A 26,111-nucleotide genomic window follows, 5' to 3' on the forward strand; every position below is an offset into this window, starting at 1 on the left:
GGTCGTTGGTGGGGACGTCAAGGAGGTCGTTGGTGGGGACGTCAAGGAGGTCGTTGGTGGGGACGTCAGGGAGGTCGTTGGTGGGTGCCACCAGGGAGGTCGTTGGTGGGGACGTCAGGGAGGTCGTTGGTGGGTGCCGTCATGGAGGTTGTTGGTGGGGACGTCAGGGAGGTCGTTGGTGGGGACGTCAGGGAGGTCGTTGGTGGGGACGTCAGGGAGGTCGTTGGTGGGGACGTCAAGGAGGTCGTTGGTGGGGACGTCAAAACAATGTCACCAGCGATTGGATCAATGACAAACTTTCAAAACACGGCTTTGCCTACATGTGTTCTGGCTCTGGCCCAACCCAGCGATTTCTGGGGGCCAGGACAGGGAACTGACGGCCTCATTACACACACACAGACACACACACACGCCCAGGCACCACACAGTTTAAATGGATGGTGAGGAGATATACCAAGGGGAAGTAGAGGACAGCGTTCCATTGAGTGCTTGAGAGAACCGCAGTGAGCTAGCATCCCTCTCTCCCTCTCTCTCTCTTCCTCCCTCCCTCTCTTCCTCTCTCTCTCTTCCTCCCTCCATCCGTTCTCCTCCCCGGCTATTTCAGGGCCTTATTAATCAGCCCTGCTCTGGCGCACACACACACACACACACACACTTAACTCCTCTTATACACACTCCAACAGCGATTGCCAAACGGTGCCTAGTTCACTCCACTCACCTAACCTGATCTGTGCTTCCCAGAGAGAGAGAGAAAACACACAACAAATCCAATTCATTTAGGCAAAAGGGGGGATTAGAATTTCCCCCTTCAGTTCAATTCCACAGTGGCCCACACTGCTGCTTCAGCTCCAGCCCTCTCTGCCTCTCTCCACTCACTAATCCTCAAGTGTTGATGAGTTGATACTATTTTACATAAGCATGCCCACTAGGAGCACCCCAGAACCCACTAGGAGCACTCCCTCCCTCCTTGTCCTCTCCTCCCTCCCTCCCTGTCTTCTCCTTTCTCTCTTCCCTCCCTGGACTCTCCTCTCTCTCTTCTCTCCCTGGACTCTCCTCTCTCTCTTCCATCTCTGGTCTCTCCTCTCTCTCTCTTCCCTCTCTGGACTCTCCTCTCCCTCTTCCCTCCCTGGACTCTCCTCTCTCTCTCTGGACTCTCCTCTCTCTCTTCCCTCTCTGGACTCTCCTCTCTCTTCCCTCCTCTGGACTGTCCTCTCTCTCTCTGGACTCTCCTCTCTCTCTTCCCTCTCTGGACTCTTCTCTCTCTCTTCCCTCTCTGGACTCTCCTCTCTCTCCCCTCTCTGGACTTTCCTCTCTATCATCCCTCCTTGGACTCTCCTCTCTCTCTTCCCTCCCTGAACTCTCCTCTCTCTCTTTCCTCTCTGGACTCTCCTCTCTCTCTCTATCTCTCCCCTCTCTGGACTCTCCTCTCTCTCTCTCCCCGCTCTCTGTACTCTCCGCTCTCTCTTCACTGTCTGGACTCTCCTCTCTCTCTCTCCCCGCTCTCTGTACTCTCCGCTCTCTCTTCCCTCTCTGGACTCTGCTCTCTCTCTTCCCTCTCCGGACTCTCCACTCTCTCTTTCCCCTCTCTGGACTCTCCTCTCTCTCTTCCCTCCCTGAACTCTCCTCTCTCTCTTCCCTCCCTGAACTCTCCTCTCTCTCTCTCTCTCCCCTATCTGGACTCTCCTCTCTCTCTCCCCTCTCTGGACTCTCCTCTCTCTCTTCCCTCTCTGGACTCTCATCTCTCTCTCCCCTCTCTGCACTCTCCTCTCTCTCTTCCCTCTCTGGACTCTCCTCCCTCTCATCCCTCCTCTGGACTCTCCTCTCTCTCATCCCTCCTCTGGACTCTCCTCTCTCTCATCCCTCCTCTGGACTCTCCTCTCTCTCATCCCTCCTCTGGACTCTCCTCTCTCTCTTCCCTCTCTGGACTCTCTTCTCTCTCTTCCCTCTCTGGACTCTCCTCTCTCTCTTCCCTCCTCTGGACTCTCCTCTCTCTCTTCCCTCTCTGGACTCTCCTCTCTCTCTTCCCTCTCTGGACTCTCCTCTCTCTCCCCTCTCTGGACTCTCCTCTCTCTCTTCCCTCCTCTGGACTCTCCTCTCTCTCTTCCCTCCTCTGGACTCACTCTCCCTCTCCCCTCTCTGGACTCTCCTCTCTCTCTTCCCTCTCTGGACTCTCATCTCTCTCTCCCCTCTCTGCACTCTCCTCTCTCTCTTCCCTCTCTGGACTCTCCTCCCTCTCATCCCTCCTCTGGACTCTCCTCTCTCTCATCCCTCCTCTGGACTCTCCTCTCTCTCATCCCTCCTCTGGACTCTCCTCTCTCTCATCCCTCCTCTGGACTCTCCTCTCTCTCTTCCCTCTCTGGACTCTCTTCTCTCTCTTCCCTCTCTGGACTCTCCTCTCTCTCTTCCCTCCTCTGGACTCTCCTCTCTCTCTTCCCTCTCTGGACTCTCCTCTCTCTCTTCCCTCTCTGGACTCTCCTCTCTCTCCCCTCTCTGGACTCTCCTCTCTCTCTTCCCTCCTCTGGACTCTCCTCTCTCTCTTCCCTCCTCTGGACTCACTCTCCCTCTTCCCTCTCAGGACTCTCCTCTCTCTCCCATCTCTGGACTCTCCTCTCTCTCTTCCCTCTCAGGACTCTCCTCTCTCTCTCCCCTCTCTGGACTCTCCTCTCTCTCTGGACTCTTCTCTCTCTCTCCCCTCTCTGGACTCTCCTCTCTCTCTCTCCCCCCTCTCTGGACTCACCTCTCTCTCTTCCCTACTCTGGACTCTCCTTTCTCTCTCTCTTCCCTCCCTGGACTCTCCTCTCTGTCTTCCTTCCTCTGGACTCTCCTCTATCCCTTCCCTCCCTGAACTCTCCTCTCTCTCTTCCCTCCCTGAACTCTCCTCTCTCTCTCTTCCCTCTCTGGACTCTCCTCTCTCTCTCTGGACTCTCTCCTCTCTCTCTCACCTCTCTGGACTCTCCTCTCTCTCTTTCTCTCTCTCCCCTCTCTGACTTTCCTCTCTCTCTCTCCCCTCTCTGGACTCTCCTCTCTCTCTCCCCTCTCTGGACTCTCCTCTCTCTCTTCCCTCTCTGGACTTTCCTCTCTCTCTCTCCCCTATCTGCACTCTCCTCTCTCTCTCCCCTCTCTGCACTCTCCTCTCTCTCTTCCCTCTCTGGACTCTCCTCCCTCTCATCCCTCCTCTGGACTCTCCTCTCTCTCATCCCTCCTCTGGACTCTCCTCCCTCTCATCCCTCCTCTGGACTCTCCTCCCTCTCATCCCTCCTCTGGACTCTCCTCTCTCTCATCCCTCCTCTGGACTCTCCTCTCTCTCTTTCTCTCTCTCCCCTCTCTGACTTTCCTCTCTCTCTCTCCCCTATCTGCACTCTCCTCTCTCTCTCCCCTCTCTGGACTCTCCTCTCTCTCTTCCCTCTCTGGACTCTCATCTCTCTCTCCCCTCTCTGCACTCTCCTCTCTCTCTTCCTCTCTGGACTCTCCTCCCTCTCATCCCTCCTCTGGACTCTCCTCTCTCTCATCCCTCCTCTGGACTCTCCTCTCTCTCATCCCTCCTCTGGACTCTCCTCTCTCTCATCCCTCCTCTGGACTCTCCTCTCTCTCTTCCCTCTCTGGACTCTCTTCTCTCTCTTCCCTCTCTGGACTCTCCTCTCTCTCTTCCCTCCTCTGGACTCTCCTCTCTCTCTTCCCTCTCTGGACTCTCCTCTCTCTCTTCCCTCTCTGGACTCTCCTCTCTCTCCCCTCTCTGGACTCTCCTCTCTCTCTTCCCTCCTCTGGACTCTCCTCTCTCTCTTCCCTCCTCTGGACTCACTCTCCCTCTTCCCTCTCAGGACTCTCCTCTCTCTCTTCCCTCTCAGGACTCTCCTCTCTCTCTCCCCTCTCTGGACTCTCCTCTCTCTCTGGACTCTTCTCTCTCTCTCCCCTCTCTGGACTCTCCTCTCTCTCTCTCCCCCCTCTCTGGACTCGCCTCTCTCTCTTCCCTACCCTGGACTCTCCTTTCTCTCTCTCTTCCCTCCCTGGACTCTCCTCTCTGTCTTCCTTCCTCTGGACTCTCCTCTATCCCTTCCCTCCCCGAACTCTCCTCTCTCTCTTCCCTCCCTGAACTCTCCTCTCTCTCTTCCCTCTCTGGACTCTCCTCTCTCTCTCTCTCCCCTCTCTGGACTCTCTCCTCTCTCTCTCACCTCTCTGGACTCTCCTCTCTCTCTTTCTCTCTCTCCCCTCTCTGACTTTCCTTTCTCTCTCTCCCCTCTCTGGACTCTCCTCTCTCTCTCCCCTCTCTGGACTCTCCTCTCTCTCTTCCCTCTCTGGACTTTCCTCTCTCTCTCTCCCCTATCTGCACTCTCCTCTCTCTCTCCCCTCTCTGGACTCTCCTCCCTCTCATCCCTCCTCTGGACTCTCCTCTCTCTCATCCCTCCTCTGGACTCTCCTCTCTCTCTCCCCTCTCTGGACTCTCCTCTCTCTCTTCCCTCTCTGGACTCTCCTCCCTCTCATCCCTCCTCTGGACTCTCCTCTCTCTCATCCCTCCTCTGGACTCTCTTCTCTCTCATCCCTCCTCTGGACTCTCCTCTCTCTCATCCCTCCTCTGGACTCTCCTCTCTCTCTTCCCTCTCTGGACTCTCTTCTCTCTCTTCCCTCTCTGGACTCTCTTCTCTCTCTTCCCTCTCTGGACTCTCCTCTCTCTCTTCCCTCCTCTGGACTCTCCTCTCTCTCTTCCCTCTCTGGACTCTCCTCTCTCTCTTCCCTCTCTGGACTCTCCTCTCTCTCCCCTCTCTGGACTCTCCTCTCTCTCTTCCCTCCTCTGGACTCTCCTCTCTCTCTTCCCTCCTCTGGACTCACTCTCCCTCTCAGGACTCTCCTCTCTCTCCCATCTCTGGACTCTCCTCTCTCTCTTCCCTCTCAGGACTCTCCTCTCTCTCTCCCCTCTCTGGACTCTCCTCTCTCTCTGGACTCTTCTCTCTCTCTCCCCTCTCTGGACTCTCCTCTCTCTCTCTCTCCCCCCTCTCTGGACTCGCCTCTCTCTGTTCCCTACTCTGGACTCTCCTTTCTCTCTCTCTTCCCTCCCTGGACTCTCCTCTCTGTCTTCCTTCCTCTGGACTCTCCTCTCTCCCTTCCCTCCCCGAACTCTCCTCTCTCTCTTCCCTCCCTGAACTCTCCTCTCTCTCTTCCCTCTCTGGACTCTCCCCTCTCTCTCTCTCCCCTCTCTGGACTCTCCTCTCTCTCTCTGGACTCTCTCCTCTCTCTCTCCCCTATCTGGACTCTCCTCTCTCTCTCCCCTCTCTGGACTCTCCTCTCTCTCTCTGGACTCTCTCCTCTCTCTCTTCCCTACTCTGGACTCTCCTTTCTCTCTCTCTTCCCTCCCTGGACTCTCCTCTCTGTCTTCCTTCCTCTGGACTCTCCTCTCTCCCTTCCCTCCCCGAACTCTCCTCTCTCTCTTCCCTCCCTGAACTCTCCTCTCTCTCTTCCCTCTCTGGACTCTCCTTTCTCTCTCTCTCCCCTCTCTGGACTCTCCTCTCTCTCTCTGGACTCTCTCCTCTCTCTCTCCCCTATCTGCACTCTCCTCTCTCTCTCCCCTCTCTGGACTCTCCTCCCTCTCATCCCTCCTCTGGACTCTCCTCTCTCTCATCCCTCCTCTGGACTCTCCTCTCTCTCTCCCCTCTCTGGACTCTCCTCTCTCTCTTCCCTCTCTGGACTCTCCTCCCTCTCATCCCTCCTCTGGACTCTCCTCTCTCTCATCCCTCCTCTGGACTCTCTTCTCTCTCATCCCTCCTCTGGACTCTCCTCTCTCTCATCCCTCCTCTGGACTCTCCTCTCTCTCTTCCCTCTCTGGACTCTCTTCTCTCTCTTCCCTCTCTGGACTCTCTTCTCTCTCTTCCCTCTCTGGACTCTCCTCTCTCTCTTCCCTCCTCTGGACTCTCCTCTCTCTCTTCCCTCTCTGGACTCTCCTCTCTCTCTTCCCTCTCTGGACTCTCCTCTCTCTCCCCTCTCTGGACTCTCCTCTCTCTCTTCCCTCCTCTGGACTCTCCTCTCTCTCTTCCCTCCTCTGGACTCACTCTCCCTCTCAGGACTCTCCTCTCTCTCCCATCTCTGGACTCTCCTCTCTCTCTTCCCTCTCAGGACTCTCCTCTCTCTCTCCCCTCTCTGGACTCTCCTCTCTCTCTGGACTCTTCTCTCTCTCTCCCCTCTCTGGACTCTCCTCTCTCTCTCTCTCCCCCCTCTCTGGACTCGCCTCTCTCTGTTCCCTACTCTGGACTCTCCTTTCTCTCTCTCTTCCCTCCCTGGACTCTCCTCTCTGTCTTCCTTCCTCTGGACTCTCCTCTCTCCCTTCCCTCCCCGAACTCTCCTCTCTCTCTTCCCTCCCTGAACTCTCCTCTCTCTCTTCCCTCTCTGGACTCTCCCCTCTCTCTCTCTCCCCTCTCTGGACTCTCCTCTCTCTCTCTGGACTCTCTCCTCTCTCTCTCCCCTATCTGGACTCTCCTCTCTCTCTCCCCTCTCTGGACTCTCCTCTCTCTCTCTGGACTCTCTCCTCTCTCTCTTCCCTACTCTGGACTCTCCTTTCTCTCTCTCTTCCCTCCCTGGACTCTCCTCTCTGTCTTCCTTCCTCTGGACTCTCCTCTCTCCCTTCCCTCCCCGAACTCTCCTCTCTCTCTTCCCTCCCTGAACTCTCCTCTCTCTCTTCCCTCTCTGGACTCTCCTTTCTCTCTCTCTCCCCTCTCTGGACTCTCCTCTCTCTCTCTGGACTCTCTCCTCTCTCTCTCCCCTATCTGCACTCTCCTCTCTCTCTCCCCTCTCTGGACTCTCCTCTCTCTCTCTCTCCCCTCTCTGACTTTCCTCTCTCTCTCTCTCCCCTATCTGGACTCTCCTCTCTCTCTCCCCTCCCCGAACTCTCCTCTCTCTCTTCCCTCCCTGAACTCTCCTCTCTCTCTTCCCTCTCTGGACTCTCCTTTCTCTCTCTCTCCCCTCTCTGGACTCTCCTCTCTCTCTCTGGACTCTCTCCTCTCTCTCTCCCCTATCTGCACTCTCCTCTCTCTCTCCCCTCTCTGGACTCTCCTCTCTCTCTCTCTCCCCTCTCTGACTTTCCTCTCTCTCTCTCTCCCCTATCTGAACTCTCCTCTCTCTCTCCCCTCTCTGGACTCTCCTCTCTCTCTTCCCTCTCTGGACTCTCCTCTCTCTCTCACCTCTCTGGACTCTCCTCTCTCTCTTCCCGCCCTGAACTCTCCTCTCTCTCTTTTTCCTATCTGGATGCTCCTCTCTCTCTCTCCCCCCTCTCTGGACTCTCCTCTCTCTCTCTGGACAATCCTTTCTCTCTGGACTCTCCTCTCTCTCTCCCCTCTCTGGACTCTCCTCTCTCTCTCTCTCCCCTCTCTGGACTCTCCTCTCTCTCCCCTCTCTGGACTCTCCTCTCTCTCTCTCTCTCCCCTCTCTGGACTCTCCTCTCTCTCTCTGGACTTTCCTCTCTCTCTCCCCTCTCTGGACTCTCCTCTATCTCTTCCCTCCCTGAACACTCCTCTCTCGCTCTTCCCTCTCTGGACTCTCCTCTCTCTCTCTCTCTCTCTCTCTTCCCTCCTCTGGACTCTCCTCTCTCTCTTCCCTCCTCTGGACTCTCCTCCCTCTCTTCCCTTCTCTGGACTCTCCTCTCTCTCTTCCCTCTCTGGACTCTCCTCTCTCTCTCCCCTCTCTGCACTCTCCTCTCTCTCCCCTCTCTGGACTTTCTTCTCTCTCTCTCTCCCCTCTCTGGACTTTCTTCTCTCTCTCGCTTCCCTCTCTGGACTCTCCTCTCTCTCTTCCCTCTCAGGGTTCTCCTCTCTCTCTCCCCTCTCTGGACTCTCCTCTCTCTCCCCTCTCTGGACTCTCCTCTCTCTCTGCCCTCTCTGGACTCTCCTCTCCCTCTTCCCTCTCTGGACTCTCCTCTCTCTCTCGTCCCTCTCTGGACCCTCCTCTCTCTCTTCCCTCCTCTGTACTCTCCTTTCTCTCTTCCCTCCTCTGGACTCTCCTCTCTCTCTTCCCTCCTCTGGACTCTCCTCTCTCTCTTCCCTCCTCTGGACTCTCCTCTCTCTCTTCCCTCCTCTGGACTCTCCTCTCTCTTCCAACTCTGAACTCTCCTCTCTCTCCCCCCTCTCTGGACTCTCCTCTCTCTCTTCCCTCCCTGGACTCTCCTCTCTCCCTTCCCTCCCTGGACTCTCCTCTCTCCCCTCCCTCCCTGGACTCTCCTATCTCTCTTCCCTCTCTTGACTCTCCTCTCTCTCTCCCCTCTCTGGACTCTCCTCTCTCTCTTCCCTCTCTGGACTCTCCTCTCTCTCTTCCCTCTCTGGACTCTCCTCTCTGTCTTCCCTCCTCTGGACTCTCCTCTCTCTCTTCCCTCTCTTAACTCTCCTCTCTCTCTCCCCTCTCTGGACTGTCCTCTCTCTTCCCTCTCTGGACTGTCCTCTCTCTTCCCTCTCTTAACTCTCCTCTCTCTCTCCCCTCTCTGGACTGTCCTCTCTCTTCCCTCTCTGGACTCTCCTCTCTCTCTGCCCTCTCCTCTCTCTCTGCCCTCTCTGGACTCTCTCCTCTCTCTCTCTCCCCCCTCTCTGACTCTCCTCTCTCTCCCCTCTCTGACTCTCCTCTCTCTCTCGCTCTCTCTCTCTCCCCTCTCTGACTCCCCTCTCTCTCCCCTCTCTCTCTTCCCTCTCTGGACTCTCCTCTCTCTCTTCCCTCTCAGGACTCTCCTCTCTCTCTTCCTTCCTCTGGACTCTCCTCTCTCCCTTCCCTCCCTGGACTCTCCTCTCTCCCTTCCCTCCCTGGACCCTCCTCTCTCCCCTCCCTCCCTGGACTCTCCTATCTCTCTTCCCTCTCTTGACTCTTCTCTCTCTCTCTCTCTCTCTCTCCCCTCTCTGGACTCTCCTCTCTCTCTTCCCTCCTCTGGACTCTCCTCTCTCTCTTCCCTTCTCTGGACTCTCCTCTCTCTCTTCCCTCTCTGGACTCTCCTCTCTCTCTTCCCTCTCTGGACTCTCCTCTATCTCTTCCCTCCCTGGACTCTCTCTCCCTCTCTGGACTCGCTCTCCCTCTCTGGACTCTCTCTCCCTCTCTGGCCTTCCCTCCCTGGCCTCTGGGCCTTCTACAGGGATTCTCTGGGATTTTGTTTCCTAATCCTGTTCATTTGCGAGGTAGATCTCTCGTTCCCGAATGCCTTGGACTGAGCAGGGAAACAAGACAACATCTGAAATAGCCGTGTGTTTCCGTGTCTGTGTGGAGCTGGATGTATGGTGGTGATGTAACACAGAGGCGGCTTGTGTCGGTAGAGAGACGTATCTCAATTGACACACACACACACACACACACAGACACACTGCCCTGAGCGCTGAGTGCTGCAATATCGTGACCCACATTACCCAGGGAGAGCAGAGAGCCGGGGGCAGAAGGAGGGGTGGACGGGGGTAGCAATCAGAGCCCAGCACCTCTCTTTTCTTCTCTTCGCTGCTCTCCCTCGCTCCCTCTCTCCAACCGCTCTCCTCCCCTAATCACCACTTCCCACTTAGCATTTAAAACGGCTGCTTCCCCCGCAAACCACAGAGCAGCACGGCCACAGAGCAGCACGGCCACAGAGCCAGCCTGTCATTTAGAGCTATGGGGAGCACAGTGCTCAGCTATACCCTGCTGACACACACACACACACACTGCAGAGAGGCATATATACAACAAGCCAGCACTAACAAATGAACACACTCAGTGGCGTTGCAGGGTAATAGCCTCTTCATCCTTCCTTCCGTGCTCTCGTTCCAGTCCTCTCTCCGTCTCAACTCCCAGGCTTTGTGTAAGACCACGTTAGAGACCGAGCGAGCGGAAGGCACGGCAAGCGCAAGGAAGCTAGAAACAGTGAGTGTGTGAAATAGAGAGAGTGAGTACGACTAAAAGACAGATGGAGGGAGTGTGAAGGGCTAGAGAGAGAGAATGAAATATAGAGGGGGGGATAGTGTGACAGAGAGAACTGGAACGAGGCTGAGCAAGCGTGAAGGAGCTAGAGAGAGAATGAAAGATGGAGCGAGAGGAAGTAGAGAGAGGGAGAGAGAGAAGGGGGGCGTGGTAAATCGTCAGGTTTGTCTGGATGTGCTGCCTGCCAGTCTGATTTCACCTCCTCCCCCAATGTGTTCTCTCTCCCTGAGAGCTCTAATCAGCAGCTAGCACAACACACACTTTCTTACTTTCCTTCGCCTCGTTCTTTCTCTCTCCTTTCTCTCTCTTTCTCTCCTTTCTCCATCTCCCTAATGCCCCTCTCTCTCTCTACCACTCTCTCCTTTCCCTCTCTGCCTCTCTCTTCTCTTTCCCTCTCTGCCTCTCTCTCTCCTTTCCCTCTCTGCCTCTCTCTCTCCTTTCCCTCTCTGCCTCTCTCCTTTCCCTCTCTGCCTCTCTCTCTCCTTTCCCTCTCTGCCTCTCTCTCTCTCATTTCCCTCTCTGCCTCTCTCTCTCCTTTCCCTCTCTGCCTCTCTCTTTCCCCCTCTCTCTCTTCTCTGTCGTTCCGTGGGTTTTTTAATGAGGCTTAACTGCTGAATCCCTGAATGGCTGTAGCTGGCACAACACTCCCTTGCTGCCTCTGGCACTGCCACACTACCCACCCAACGCCAAGCCCCCGCACAGCTGCCCCCGCTCCCACACCGGCTCCCTGCGCGCAAGCACACACACACACACAGAATGCAAACATAGTGACCTGCTGTCCAAGCAGCCGGAGCCGTTTTTAAATGAACACTCGGTGGAGTGAACACCCGGTGATTTACGTGTGTGTGTGAGAGCGTGCATGGCTCCCTAGCGGCTTTGAAGGCTCCCGAGTGGAATCTGATTAGAGATGCATGTCTGACACACACTGCCGCGCTCCGCCTGTTCCACGTGAGAGTGAACAGGGAGGGTGGGGGGCCAGGGTTGGGGGCGGGGGGCCAGGGCGGGGGAGCCAGGGCGGGGGGCCAGGGCGTGGGGGCCAGGGTGGGGGGCCAGGGTGGGGGGCGTGGGGGCAAGGGTGGGGGGCGTGGGAGCCAGGGTGGGGGGCGGGGCTTATACGGCCTCTTTTCCTGTTTATAGCTGTACCGTGTCTCTCTCTCTGCTCTGTCCCTGTTTATAGCTGTACCGTGTCTCTCTCTGCTCTGTCCCTGTTTATAGCTGTACCATGTCTCTCTCTCTGCTCTGTCCCTGTTTATAGCTGTACCATGTCTCTCTCTCTGCTCTGTCCCTGTTTATAGCTGTACCATGTCTCTCTCTCTGCTCTGTCCCTGTTTATAGCTGTACCGTGTCTCTCTCTCTGCTCTGTCCCTGTTTATAGCTGTACCATGTCTCTCTCTCTGCTCTGTCCCTGTTTATAGCTGTACCGTGTCTCTCTCTGCTCTGTCCCTGTTTATAGCTGTACTGTGTCTCTCTCTGCTCTGTCCCTGTTTATAGCTGTACCGTGTCTTTCTCTCTGCTCTGTCCCTGTTTATAGCTGTACCGTGTCTCTCTCTGCTCTGTCCCTGTTTATAGCTGTACCGTGTCTCTCTCTGCTCTGTCCCTGTTTATAGCTGTACTGTGTCTCTCTCTCTGCTCTGTCCCTGTTTATAGCTGTACCGTGTCTCTCTCTGCTCTGTCCCTGTTTATAGCTGTACCGTGTCTCTCTCTCTGCTCTGTCCCTGTTTATAGCTGTACCGTGTCTCTCTCTGCTCTGTCCCTGTTTATAGCTGTACCGTATCTCTCTCTGCTCTGTCCCTGTTTATAGCTGTACCGTGTCTCTCTCTCTGCTCTGTCCCTGTTTATAGCTGTACCGTGTCTCTCTCTCTGCTCTGTCCCTGTTTATAGCTGTACCGTGTCTCTCTCTCTGCTCTGTCCCTGTTTATAGCTGTACCGTGTCTCTCTCTCTGCTCTGTCCCTGTTTATAGCTGTACCGTGTCTCTCTCTCTGCTCTGTCCCTGTTTATAGCTGTACCGTGTCTCTCTCTGCTCTGTCCCTGTTTATAGCTGTACCGTGTCTCTCTCTCTGCTCTGTCCCTGTTTATAGCTGTACCGTGTCTCTCTCTGCTCTGTCCCTGTTTATAGCTGTACCGTGTCTCTCTCTGCTCTGTCCCTGTTTATAGCTGTACCGTGTCTCTCTCTGCTCTGTCCCTGTTTATAGCTGTACCGTGTCTCTCTCTGCTCTGTCTCTGTTTATAGCTGTACTGTGTCTCTCTCTGCTCTGTCCCTGTTTATTGCTGTACCGTGTCTCTCTCTCTGCTCTGTCCCTGTTTATAGCTGTACCGTGTCTCTCTCTCTGCTCTGTCCCTGTTTATAGCTGTACCGTGTCTCTCTCTGCTCTGTCCCTGTTTATAGCTGTACCATGTCTCTCTCTGCTCTGTCCCTGTTTATAGCTGTACCGTGTCTCTCTCTCTCTCTGCTCTGTCCCTGTTTATAGCTGTACCGTGTCTCTCTCTGCTCTGTCCCTGTTTATAGCTGTACCGTGTCTCTCTCTGCTCTGTCCCTGTTTATAGCTGTACCGTGTCTCTCTCTGCTCTGTCCCTGTTTATAGCTGTACCGTGTCTCTCTCTCTGCTCTGTCCCTGTTTATAGCTGTACCGTGTCTCTCTCTGCTCTGTCCCTGTTTATAGCTGTACCGTGTCTCTCTCTGCTCTGTCCCTGTTTATAGCTGTACCTTGTCTCTCTCTCTGCTCTGTCCCTGTTTATAGCTGTACCGTGTCTCTCTCTCTGCTCTGTCTCTGTTTATAGCTGTACCGTGTCTCTCTCTCTGCTTTGTCCCTGTTTATAGCTGTACCGTGTCTCTCTGTCTGCTCTGTCCCTGTTTATAGCTGTACCGTGTCTCTCTCTGCTCTGTCCCTGTTTATAGCTGTACCATGTCTCTCTCTCTGCTCTGTCCCTGTTTATAGCTGTACCGTGTCTCTCTCTCTGCTCTGTCCCTGTTTATAGCTGTACCGTGTCTCTCTCTCTGCTCTGTCCCTGTTTATAGCTGTACCGTGTCTCTCTCTCTGCTCTGTCCCTGTTTATAGCTGTACCGTGTCTCTCTCTCTGCTCTGTCCCTGTTTATAGCTGTACCGTGTCTCTCTCTGCTCTGTCCCTGTTTATAGCTGTACCATGTCTCTCTCTCTGCTCTGTCCCTGTTTATAGCTGTACCGTGTCTCTCTCTCTGCTCTGTCCCTGTTTATAGCTGTACCGTGTCTCTCTCTCTGCTCTGTCCTGTTTATAGCTGTACCGTGTCTCTCTCTCTGCTCTGTCCCTGTTTATAGCTGTACCGTGTCTCTCTCTGCTCTGTCCCTGTTTATAGCTGTACCGTGTCTCTCTCTGCTCTGTCCCTGTTTATAGCTGTACCGTGTCTCTCTCTGCTCTTTCCCTGTTTATAGCTGTACCGTGTCTCTCTCTGCTCTGTCCCTGTTTATAGCTGTACCGTGTCTCTCTCTGCTCTGTCCCTGTTTATAGCTGTACCGTGTCTCTCTCTCTGCTCTGTCCCTGTTTATAGCTGTACCGTGTCTCTCTCTGCTCTGTCCCTGTTTGTAGCTGTACTGTGTCTCTCTCTCTGCTCTGTCCCTGTTTATAGCTGTACCGTGTCTCTCTCTCTGCTCTGTCCCTGTTTATAGCTGTACCGTGTCTCTCTCTGCTCTGTCCCTGTTTATAGCTGTACCGTGTCTCTCTCTCTCTGCTCTATCCCTGTTTATAGCTGTACCGTGTCTCTCTCTGCTCTGTCTCTGTTATAGCTGTACTGTGTCTCTCTCTGCTCTGTCCCTGTTTATAGCTGTACCGTGTCTCTCTCTCTGCTCTGTCCCTGTTATAGCTGTACCGTGTCTCTCTCTGCTCTGTCCCTGTTTATAGCTGTACCGTGTCTCTCTCTCTCTGTCCCTGTTTATAGCTGTACTGTGTCTCTCTCTCTCTGTCCCTGTTTATAGCTGTACCGTGTCTCTCTCTCTCTGTCCCTGTTTATAGCTGTACTGTGTCTCTCTCTCTCTGTCCCTGTTTATAGCTGTACCGTGTCTCTCTCTCTCTGTCCCTGTTTATAGCTGTACCGTGTCTCTCTCTCTGCTCTGTCCCTGTTTATAGCTGTACCGTGTCTCTCTCTCTCTGCTCTGTCCCTGTTTATAGCTGTACCGTGTCTCTCTCTCTGCTCTGTCCCTGTTTATAGCTGTACCGTGTCTCTCTCTGCTCTGTCCCTGTTTATAGCTGTACCGTGTCTCTCTCTGCTCTGTCCCTGTTTATAGCTGTGCCATGTCTCTCTCTGCTCTGTCCCTGTTTATAGCTGTACCGTGTCTCTCTCTGCTCTGTCCCTGTTTATAGCTGTACCGTGTCTCTCTCTGCTCTGTCCCTGTTTATAGCTGTACTTTGTCTCTCTCTGCTCTGTCCCTGTTTATAGCTGTACCGTATCTCTCTCTGCTCCGTCCCTGTTTATAGCTGTACCGTGTCTCTCTCTCTGCTCTGTCCCTGTTTATAGCTGTACCGTGTCTCTGTGTCTCTCTCTGCTCTGTCCCTGTTTATAGCTGTACCGTGTCTCTCTCTCTGCTCTGTCCCTGTTTATAGCTGTACCGTGTCTCTCTCTCTGCTTTGTCCCTGTTTATAGCTGTACTGTGTCTCTCTCTCTCTGCTCTGTCCCTGTTTATAGCTGTACCGTGTCTCTCTCTGCTCTGTCCCTGTTTATAGCTGTACCGTGTCTCTCTCTGCTCTGTCCCTGTTTATAGCTGTACCGTGTCTCTCTCTGCTCTGTCCCTGTTTATAGCTGTACCGTTTCTCTCTCTGCTCTGTCCCTGTTTATAGCTGTACCGTGTCTCTCTCTGCTCTGTCCCTGTTTATAGCTGTACTGTGTCTCTCTCTCTTCTCTGTCCCTGTTTATAGGTGTACCGTGTCTCTCTCTCTGCTCTGTCCCTGTTTATAGCTGTACCGTGTCTCTCTCTCTCTGCTCTGTCCCTGTTTATAGCTGTACCGTGTCTCTCTCTCTGCTCTGTCCCTGTTTATAGCTGTACCGTGTCTCTCTCTGCTCTGTCCCTGTTTATAGCTGTACCGTGTCTCTCTCTCTGCTCTGTCCCTGTTTATAGCTGTACCGTGTCTCTCTCTCTCTCTGTCCCTGTTTATAGCTGTACCGTGTCTCTCTCTGCTCTGTCCCTGTTTATAGCTGTACCGTGTCTCTCTCTCTGCTCTGTCCCTGTTTATAGCTGTACCATGTCTCTCTCTCTGTTCTGTCCCTGTTTATAGCTGTACCGTGTCTCTCTCTGCTCTGTCCCTGTTTATAGCTGTACCGTGTCTCTCTCTGATCTGTCCCTGTTTATAGCTGTACCGTGTCTCTCTCTGCTCTGTCCCTGTTTATAGCTGTACCGTGTCTCTCTCTGCTCTGTCCCTGTTTATAGCTGTACCGTATCTCTCTCTCTGCTCTGTCCCTGTTTATAGCTGTACCGTGTCTCTCTCTGCTCTGTCTCTGTTTATAGCTGTACCGTGTCTCTGTCTCTCTAGAGTATTTTTTCCGACCTGAAGGGGCGTGAAGACACTGACGAAGGCATCTACTGGGAGTTTTACGGCAGCGCCGTGTGTGGTGAGTACACACACACACACACACACACACAGACACACACACACACACACACACAGGAGAAGAGAGGGAGAGAAAGGAGCAGCAGGAAGAAGACAGAGAAAGACCCTCAGGTAAATCTCTGTGGGAGTCTTCTCGGAGGAGACCAGCATTGATTCAGAAGGACAACATCAGAAAAAGAGAACAGTGGCTTCTCTTGTATCCGATAGATTTTCCCTCCCAGCTACGCTTTTGTGCCTACCTCCCTCCTGCCTCCCTACTCTCCTGCCTCCCTACACTCCTGCCTCCCTACTCTCCTGCCTCCCTACTCTCCTGCCTACCTCCCCTCCTGCCTACCTACTCTCCTGCCTCCCTACACTCCTGCCTCCCTACTCTCCTGCCTCCCTACACTCCTGCCTCCCTACTCTCCTGCCTCCCTCCTGCCTCCCTACTCTCCTGCCTCCCTACTCTCCTGCCTCCCTACTCTCCTGCCTACCTCCCCTCCTGCCTCCCTACTCTCCTGCCTCCCTACACTCCTGCCTCCCTACTCTCCTGCCTCCCTCCTGCCTCTCTACTCTCCTGCCTCCCTACTCTCCTGCCTCCCTACTCTCCTGCCTACCTCCCCTCCTGCCTCCCTACTCTCCTGCCTCCCTACTCTCCTGCCTCCCTACTCTCCTGCCTACCTCCCCTCCTGCCTCCCTACTCTCCTGCCTCCCTACTCTCCTGCCTCCCTACTCTCCTGCCTCCCTACTCTCCTGCCTCCAAACCACAAGTTTATCCCATGTATTGCTTACGATCCATATTGATGGCCCATGTTGAAATCCAACTTGCAACCTTTGCATTGCCGACACCCACCGCGCTCCAACCAACTGAGATATGTGGATCTCAATGCCACGTAGAAAGGTCTCTGGTTTTAACTAGTGATGCTATGGAGGTTTGAGCTCCAGAGAGAGAGAGAAGGGGGGGGGGGGGGGGGCTACTACAGAATGGGCATCACTCCAGCTGTTAGGAAAGCAAATTCCCTCCTCTCCCACTCCCTCTATCCTCCTCTCTCCACTCCCTCTATCCTCCTCTCTCCACTCCCGCTATCCTCCTCTCTCCACTCCCCCTATCCTCCTCTCTCCACTCCCGCTATCCTCCTCTCTCCACTCCCGCTATCCTCCTCTCTCCACTCCCTCGATCCTCCTCTCTCCACTCCCTCTATCCTCCTCTCTCACTCCCTCTATCCTCCTCTCTCCACTCCCTCTATCCTCCTCTCTCCACTCCCTCTATCCTCCTCTCTCCACTCCCTCTATCCTCCTCTCTCCACTCCCTCTATCCTCCTCTCTCCACTCCCTCTATCCTCCTCTCTCCACTCCCTCTATCCTCCTCTCTCCACTCCCCCTATCCTCCTCTCTCCACTCCCGCTATCCTCCTCTCTCCACTCCCGCTATCCTCCTCTCTCCACTCCCTCGATCCTCCTCTCTCCACTCCCCTATCCTCCTCTCTCACTCCCTCTATCCTCTCTCCACTCCCTCTATCCTCCTCTCTCACTCCCTCTATCCTCCACTCCCTCATCCTCCACTCCCTCTATCCCCTCCACTCCCTCTATCCTCTCCACTCCCTCTATCCTCTCTCCACTCCCTCTATCCTCCTCTCTCACTCCCTCTATCCTCCACTCCCTCTATCCCCTCCACTCCCTCTATCCTCTCCACTCCCTCGATCCTCTCTACACTCCCGCTATCCTCCTCTCTCCACTCCCTATATCCTCCTCTCTCCACTCCCTATATCCTCCTCTCTCCACTCCCTATATCCTCCTCTCTCCACTCCCTATATCCTCCTCTCTCCACTCCCTCTATCCTCCTCTCTCCGCTCCCTCTATCCTCCTCTCTCCGCTCCCTATATCCTCCTCTCTCCGCTCCCTATATCCTCCTCTCTCCGCTCCCTCTATCCTCCTCTCTCCGCTCCCTCTATCCTCCTCTCTCCGCTCCCTCTATCCTCCTCTCTCCACTCCCTCTATCCTCCTCTCTCCGCTCCCTATATCCTCCTCTCTCCGCTCCCTCTATCCTCCTCTCTCCACTCCCTCTATCCTCCTCTCTCCACTCCCTCTATCCTCTCTCCAGTCCTGGAATCACAGGAATGTGAGGCATGAGGGTCTATTAGAGACCCACGCCAAACTACCAATTAATCCCCCTCTCCCTCCTCCTCTGCTCACTCCCTCCTTTCCTCCCCTCATCCCCTCCCTTTCTCCAAATTGTGAATTGTCCCTCAGACCACAGCCGCCCCCCCGTGTTAGAACAGCAGGGAGAGGTTGGACTTCCAGCTGGAGAGGACAGAGAACTGTATTACATTCCTGCATCATATTACAAACGGAAGTTGAAGGTCATAATTAATCTTTCTCTGTGATTTGAGTGTCACCGGTGACAACTTTGTGGAAATTCTTCAAGGTCGTTTCAAATGTTGCCTAATGGACAACGCTAATATTTCATCCCCTCTTCCCGCAAGAAAACATAGATATTACATGCTAATACCACCCCTAGTCCTGTGAAGGCAGACGTGGATGAAGTGGGGGTGGACGGCTGCTAGGATCTTTCCATACCTGCATTATTCAACACACTGATACACACACACCCTGCGGTCGGTTTGGTGGGCTGAGTGGAGCTGGGCGCCCCAGGGCAACACCTGGCTGCTTCATGCTATCATTGGAGGGAGGGAGGGGGGGCAGCCAGCAGTACAATGCTCTGACTGTGCCTGTTTGGCGAGGCTGACCTTATCTGCCACAGGCATTTATCTCCAGCTCAACCCTGGCTGTGTGTGTTGTGGGGGGTGATGCAGGTGTAGACAGTCATGTGCGTTTCATTTGGAATGGTTGTTTGTGCCCACATGTTTGAGTTCTGTAACCTGACCTGTGTAGTACTCACCTGTCATCGCCACTGATGCAGAATAGTGTTATAACAGTGTGTTTGGTCATCTCTACAGAATAGTGTTGTAACAGTGTGTTTGGTCATCTCTACAGAATAGTGTTGTAACTGTGTGTGTGTGTGTGTGTGTGTGTGTGTGTGTGTGTGTGTGTGTGTGTGTGTGTGTGTGTGTGTGTGTGTGTGTGTTGCAGAGTCAGGTGAGGACCCAGCAGCCTATGACATCCTGGCTAACCCCCCAGGCCCAGGAGAGGAGGAGGAGGAGGACACGAGGCAGGGCTTTGAGTTTGAGTTCTCTGACCGACCCCTCCTGCCCTGCTACAACATTCAGCTCTCCCTCTCACAGGGGTAAGTGTCTGTGTGTCATTATGAGCCCCAGAAATAACATTTCCCCTTCCGGTTCTGACTATAGTTGTGAATCGGTTTCTGTCCTGCAGTAAGCAAAATAATGAGCTTTAGTCTGTCCACCTGTGACCACCATTACAGTATTGTCACGGTTACCCAGCCACATTATAACAGTGTTGTTGTTCTCACCAGTAACCCTACACTTCACTGCATGTTGGGTTTCCTCCATCCATCCGTCCCTCCTCTCCCCGTTCCAGTGTGTTATTAAACAGACGAGAGGAGGGTCATTATGATCGGGTATCAGGATATCAGGGTATCGATAAAGTCATTAGTCACACTGACCTGGGGGAGGGAGGAGGAGGGTCATTATGATCAGGGTATCGATAAAGTCATTAGTCACACTGACCTGGGGGAGGGAGGAGGAGGGTCATTATGATCAGGGTATCGATAAAGTTATTAGTCACACTGACCTGGGGGAGGGAGGAGGAGGCTCATTATGATCAGGGTATCGATAAAGTCATTAGTCACACTGACCTGGGGGAGGGAGGGGGGAGGGTCATTATGATCAGGGTATCGATAAAGTCATTAGTCACACCGACCTGAGAGAGGGAGGGGGGAGGGTCATTATTATCAGGGTATCGATAAAGTCATTAGTCACACCGACCTGGGGGAGGGAAGGGGGAGGGGTCATTATGATCAGGGTATCAGGGTATCGATAAAGTCATTAGTCACACCGACCTGGGGGAGGGAGGGGGGGGGGTCATTATGATCAGGGTATCAGGGTATCGATAAAGTCATTAGTCACACCGACCTGGGGGAGGGAGGGGGAGGGATAATTATTATCAGGGTATCGATAAAGTCATTAGTCACACCGACCTGGGGGAGGGAAGGGGGAGGGGTCATTATGATCAGGGTATCAGGGTATCGATAAAGTCATTAGTCACACCGACCTGGGGGAGGGGTCATTATGATCAGGGTATCAGGGTATCGATAAAGTCATTAGTCACACCGACCTGGGGGAGGGAGGGGGGAGGGTCATTATGATCAGGGTATCGATAAAGTCATTAGTCACACCGACCTGGGGGAGGGAGGGGGGAGGGATAATTATGATCAGGGTATCGATAAAGTCATTAGTCACACCGACCTGAGAGAGGGAGGGGGGGGGGGGGCCTTATGATCAGGGTATCAGGGTATCGATAAAGTCATTAGTCACACCGACCTGAGAGAGGGAGGGGGGAGGGTCATTATGATCAGGGTATCGATAAAGTCATTAGTCACACCGACCTGGGGGAGGGAGGGGGGAGGGTCATTATGATCAGGGTATCAGGGTATCGATAAAGTCATTAGTCACACCGACCTGGGGGGGAGGGGGGAGGGTCATTATGATCAGGGTATCAGGGTATCGATAAAGTCATTAGTCACACCGACCTGGGGAGGGAGGGGGGAGGGTCATTAGTCACACCGACCTGGGGGAGGGAGGGGGGAGGGTCATTATGATCAGGGTATCGATAAAGTCATTAGTCACACCGACCTGGGGAGGGCGGGGGGAGGGTCATTAGTCACACCGATCTGGGGGAGGGAGGGGGGAGTGTCATTACTCACACCGACCTGGCGGAGGGAGGAGGAGGGGGGTGTCATTAACCAGGGGGCTCGCCACAGGAGGAAATGATTTATGTGGAGGGAAGAAGGTAGACTAGTAGAAGCAGAGCTCTTTAATACTGTGGGAGGAGAAACATTAGGGGGTTGGAGAGATGGAGAGGAACAGAGAGGCTGGGTAAAGAGACAGAGAGGAGCTTGGATAGAGGATTTTAGAGAGAACGATGGGAGGTTTGATAGAAGGATGGTAGAGAGAGGAACAGAGAGGGTGGGTAAAGAGACAGAGAGGAGCTTGGATAGAGGATTTTAGAGAGAACGATGGGAGGTTTGATAGAAGGATGGTAGAGAGAGGAACAGAGAGGGTGGGTAAAGAGACAGAGAGGAGCTTGGATAGAGGATTTTAGAGAGAACGATGGGAGGTTTGATAGGATGGTAGAGAGAGAGAGAGGAGGTTTGATAGAAGGATGGTAGAGAGAGAAAGAGGAGATTTGATAGGATGGTAGAGAGAGAGAGATTTGATAGGATGGTATAGAGAGAGAGGAGATTTGGTAGGATGGTAGAGAGAGAGAGAGAGAGAGAGAGAGAGAGAGAGAGAGAGAGAGAGGAGATTTGATAGGATGGTAGAGAGAGAGAGGAGATTTGATAGAATGCTAGAGAGGAGATTTTATAGGATGGTAGAGAGAGAGAGGAGATTTGAAAGAATGGTAGAGAGAAGATTTGATAGGATGGTAGAGAGAAGATTTGATAGGATGGTAGAGAGAGAGAGGAGATTTGATAGAATGGTAGAGAGGAGATTTGATAGGATGGTAGAGAGAGAGATTTGATAGAATGGAAGAGAGTATATTTGATAGAATGGTAGAGAAAGGGGAGATTTGATAGGATGGTAGAGAGAGAGAGGAGATTTGATAGGATGGTAGAGAGAGAGAGGAGATTTGATAGGATGGTAGAGAGGAGATTTTATAGAATGGAAGAGAGTATATTTGATAGAATGGTAGACAGAGAGGATATTTGATAGGATGGTAGAGAGAGAGAGGAGATTTGATAGGATGGTAGAGAGAGAGAGAGAGAGAGGAGATTTGATAGAATGGTAGAGAGGAGATTTGATAGAATGGTAGAGAGGAGATTTGATAGGATGGTAGAGGGGAGATTTGATAGGATGGTAGAGAGGAGATTTGATAGGATGGTAGAGAGGAGATTTGATAGGATGGTAGAGAGGAGATTTGATAGAAGGGTGGTAGAGAGAGAGGAGGAGGTTTTTTAGGATGGTAGAGAGAGAGATTTGATAGGAGGATGGTAGAGAGAGAGAGGTGATTTGATAGGATGGTAGAGAGAGAGAGGTGATTTGACAGGATGGTAGAGAGAGAGAGAGGTTTGATAGGATGGTAGAGAGAGAGAGAGAGAGAGAGGGGTTTGATAGGATGGTAGAGAGAGAGAGAGAGAGAGAGAGAGAGGTTTGATAGGATGGTAGAGAGAGAGGTTTGATAGGATGGTAGAGAGAGAGGAGGTTTGGTAGAAGGATGGTAGAGAGAGGAGGTTTTTTAGGATGGTAGAGAGAAATATAGAGAAGATGGAGATTGACGCTACGCAGCACGGCAGGCTGCCGTTAGCCGGAGACGTTAGCTAGAGACGTGTGTGAATGCAGACAGCGCTAATTGCCTCCCACACCATTTTCCTCCCGGCCTCGTCACTCACCCTCTCTTCCTCCCCTCCCTCTCATTCTCTCCCTCTTGGCTGCAGCGCACTGTTCTGTGTAATCTTCAGTCTGAGCACCGCTCTCTCTCTCCCTCTCCATCTCTCAGCGGAGCTCCCCTCCCCCACTCTTTCTTTCTCTCTCATTCTCTCTCTCCTCTTGTCTCTCTCCATCTCTCAGCGGAGCTCCCCTCCCCCACTCTTTCTTTCTCTCTCGTTCTCTCTCTCTTCTTGTCTCTCTCTCTCTCTCTCCTCTTGTCTCTCTCTCTCCATCTCTCAGCGGAGCTCCCCTCCCCCACTCTTTCTTTCTCTCTCGATCTGCTCTCATTCTCTCTCTCCTCGTCTTCTCTCGCTCTGCTCTCGTTCTCTCTCCTCTTGGCTCTCTCGCTCTGCTCTCGTTCTCTCTCTCCTCTTGTCTCTCTCTCTCTGCTCTCGTTCTCTCTCTCCTCTTGTCTCTCTCTGTCTGCTGTTGTTCTCTCTCTCCTCTTGTCTCTCTCGCTCTGCTCTCGTTCTCTCTCCTCTTGTCTCTCTCTCTCCATCTCTCAGCGGAGCTCCCCTCCCCACTCTTTCTTTCTCTCTCGCTCTGCTCTCGTTCTCGCTCTCCTCTTGTCTCTCTCGCTCTGCTCTCGTTCTCGCTCTCCTCTTGTCTCTCTCGCTCTGCTCTCGTTCTCGCTCTCCTCTTGTCTCTCTCGCTCTGCTCTCATTCTCTCTCTGCTCTCGTTCACTCTCTCCTCTTGTCTCTCTCGCTCTGCTCTCGTTCTCTCTGTCCTCTTGTCTCTCTCTGCTCTCGTTCACTCTCTCCTCTTGTCTCTCTCTCTGCTCTCGTTCACTCTCTCCTCTTGTCTCTCTCGCTCTGCTCTCGTTCTCTCTGTCCTCTTGTCTCTCTCTCTGCTCTCGTTCACTCTCTCCTCTTGTCTTTCTCTCTGCTCTCGTTCACTCTCTCCTCTTGTCTCTCTCTCTCTGCTCTCGTTCACTCTCTCCTCTTGTCTCTCTCTCTGCTCTCGTTCACTCTCTCCTCTTGTCTCTCTCGCTCTGCTCTCGTTCTCTCTGTCCTCTTGTCTCTCTCTCTGCTCTCGTTCACTCTCTCCTCTTGTCTCTCTCTCTGCTCTCGTTCACTCTCTCTTCTTGTCTCTCTGCTCTCGTTCACTCTCTCCTCTTGTCTCTCTCTCTGCTCTCGTTCACTCTCTCCTCTTGTCTCTCTCTCTGCTCTCGTTCTCTCTGTCCTCTTGTCTCTCTCTCTGCTCTCGTTCACTCTCTCCTCTTGTCTCTCTCGCTCTGCTCTCGTTCTCTCTGTCCTCTTGTCTCTCTCTCTGCTCTCGTTCACTCTCTCCTCTTGTCTCTCTCTCTGCTATCGTTCACTCTCTCCTCTTGTCTCTCTCTCTCTGCTCTCGTTCACTCTCTCCTCTTGTCTCTCTCTCTGCTCTCGTTCACTCTCTCCTCTTGTCTCTCTCGGCTCGCTCTGCTCTTCTGGCTGATGCAGTATTAATGGATCTCCTGGGCTGTGAGGCCGGCCTGCGCTCTCTCTCACTCACACACATACATACACACACACACACACACACACACGGAGGCTCGGCAGCGCTTGCATTTACACTCCTCTCCCCATTCAGCTGCTCCCCAGCCGCAGCGCTACACAGCTAACCATTTCAAGTGCTATCGATTGAACAGCGCCTGTTGTTCGTCACCTACCCGTGTGTGTGTGTGTGTGTGTGTGTGTGAGGGGGGGTTACACACATCCATTCTCACATAAGGATTATTCACACACCAACTGAATTCACAGAGCGCCCCCAGAAAAGCCTTTGTGTTTATATGTGTGTGACAGATGTTGAAAACCCCAACCACGGTGCTACAGCCCATAATTACAGCTAGTGTTGAAAAGCTGGAGCCACTGGTGTCACATCACAAGTGTAGAACCGTGCTTACCCGTTCCCTCTCTCTCCTTCTCTCTCTTTACCCCCTCAGTCCCAGAAACTGGCTGCTGCTATCAGACGTCCTGAAGAGACTCAGAATGTCCTCCAGGGCGTTCAGGGCAGCATTCGCCCATCTGGAGGTAGCAACCATCGCCGAGGCAGAGTTCTACAAGCAGGCGTCACTGTCGCAGCTCTTCTCGTGCCCCGACGAGCTCGCCGCCTTCCTCCCCGACAGCAAGGAGCTGCTGGACCTGGTTGAGACCAGCTCGGAGATGGCTGCGCTGCTGGGCTCCTCGCTAGAGTGTTTGGACAGCCAATGGGAACCCAAAGGGGCCCGGGTCAAAGCTAAAGCCCGCTCGTGACCCTGAGATACACACACAGAGGGTGACTCTCAATAAGATCTACTTTCTCCTGAAGTGGACACTCCTTCACTAGTTTCCACAAATCTGGTGCAGTTATTTGGCTAGTGGTAGTTTTCCACCATGTTTCTTATACCAGTCCTTTCCTTTCAAATCGGTGCAGGGAAGGGAACACTTTGGGAGGAAGGAGAGAGTATTGGGACGTAGCCAACACACACACACGCTCCATGTGTACGTTCCCATGCCCTGTGAGGACTGGACGTTGAATACTGGACAGTATCCCTTCAAAGAGGAAACAGACCCCAGCGCCACACAAACTGAATTTTTTAAATAAATATATTATATATGTATACATTAACAGCCGATTTAATTTGTTCTATATATATATATATGTATGTATATCCATACTGTATATCTGCTGCTTTGGTTGTCATGTTGTGGTCAGGTTGTGGGTTTTGACACTGTTTGGGTTGACTAGGCTAGTGAACAGGTCAGGAGCAATGTGAGTCGAATGTGGACCTCTGAGGTAAAGGTTATTGTTTGACTTTGGATCATGGCAGTGCACTTGATTTGAGCTTTACCGACCCATTGGACTTTGATAGATATATATATAGAGAGGTGAACTGTGACAAAAACATTTTAGCACTCATGGCTCATCCCAAAGATTTGGGGATTTTTATTTTCAACATTGTCTAAAAACCTAGCTTTATTTGTCTCTTATTTATAACAATGAGGAATTAAGATATTTGATGTGGGTTTTTTGTAAAATATAAATGTAAGATACTACAAGCCATTTCAATTGAAGAGTGAGATTCATGCTTGAACTTGTAAATAAGATGACCATTTCAGTAACTGGTTTTCTGACTGGGGTGTTTGGTTTGTTTGTTTTGGCAATGTAAGTGTTTAAACTTTGTAATTAAATACACTTATTTGTATTTATATTTTACAAAAAAGTTCATTTAAATAAATCGCAATAAAAGTGAACCTTTATCGTATTTTATTCATCTAGATCATTTCCATTTTTAGGTTTGTAAAATTCTGAAATGTTCCCAAAATTCCCAGTTTTTCCAGAAATTCTGGTTGTAGGATTCCTCCCTTGTCCGGGACTATTCCAACCAGGACTATAGAGAAACACAGGACCTATTTTATTATAACGTGGTTGTTGTTTGCCTTGAAATAGCGAAACATGAATTATCTGTGTGGTGTGCTGCTTGTCATATCTGCTGGTTTGTGTTTGCGTAATATCCCGATCGGTGTTTTACAAAGCCATGCAGGCTAACAAACACCGCCAACAAATTGACACAATCTACCCCTGCATAGCAGCGCCTGACTATCCGCAGGAAAGCCTGTTTGCGTCAGATGCATGTTGTTTAATCTGTTGTCCTTTTCTAGCTCATCAAAATGAACGTCTGTCGGTCTTGTTGATTTACCTCGGGTGTTTTATGTCCTAAGTACAAGGATATGAAACTATCCCCTGGGCAACACACGTTTCCCCCGTCATATTTGATTTGATTTCCAAAAATAATGACTTGCCTATGTATAGCCCCTTTATTCGTGTGCTAGCGTGGTCCGATAAAGTATGCCTATTTGAAATGTAGGCTAGCGGCTATATCCAAAATCAGCCATCAATATTAGAAATAATCCAACCGTTTTTTTGATGTAGGCTAACAAACCGGTAACGTTTTCTCTTCTGCCACACCAATTAGCGAGGTTTGGCTAGATTTTCCCTCTCCTTGTCTTTTTTGGGGGTGAAACCTGTGTAGGCTACTTAATTAAAAAACTATAAATTACATTAGTGGGGTAATTATTTCCTTCCCGTCATCAGATTGGTGCTACCACGTGGGCTAATCCCCCGTTTATCTATTC

The 26,111-nt window shown here is 52.4% G+C and overlaps 1 protein-coding gene across 1 annotated transcript in view; it reads left to right on the forward strand.

Moving 5' to 3' along the window:
- Positions 1-25,229, forward strand: part of LOC109887915 (BCL-6 corepressor-like) — a 101,381-nt gene extending 76,152 nt beyond the window's left edge. The window contains exons 17-19 of the mRNA XM_031792261.1: positions 15,395-15,473; positions 18,541-18,694; positions 23,939-25,229. Coding sequence (XP_031648121.1) covers positions 15,395-15,473; positions 18,541-18,694; positions 23,939-24,248 — 543 coding nt within the window. The 3' untranslated portion in view covers positions 24,249-25,229. The remainder of the gene's footprint in view (positions 1-15,394; positions 15,474-18,540; positions 18,695-23,938) is intronic.
- Positions 25,230-26,111: the final 882 nt, after the last annotated feature.

This window comes from Oncorhynchus kisutch, linkage group LG16 (genome assembly GCF_002021735.2).
Source record: "Oncorhynchus kisutch isolate 150728-3 linkage group LG16, Okis_V2, whole genome shotgun sequence".
Taxonomy (NCBI): domain Eukaryota; kingdom Metazoa; phylum Chordata; class Actinopteri; order Salmoniformes; family Salmonidae; genus Oncorhynchus; species Oncorhynchus kisutch.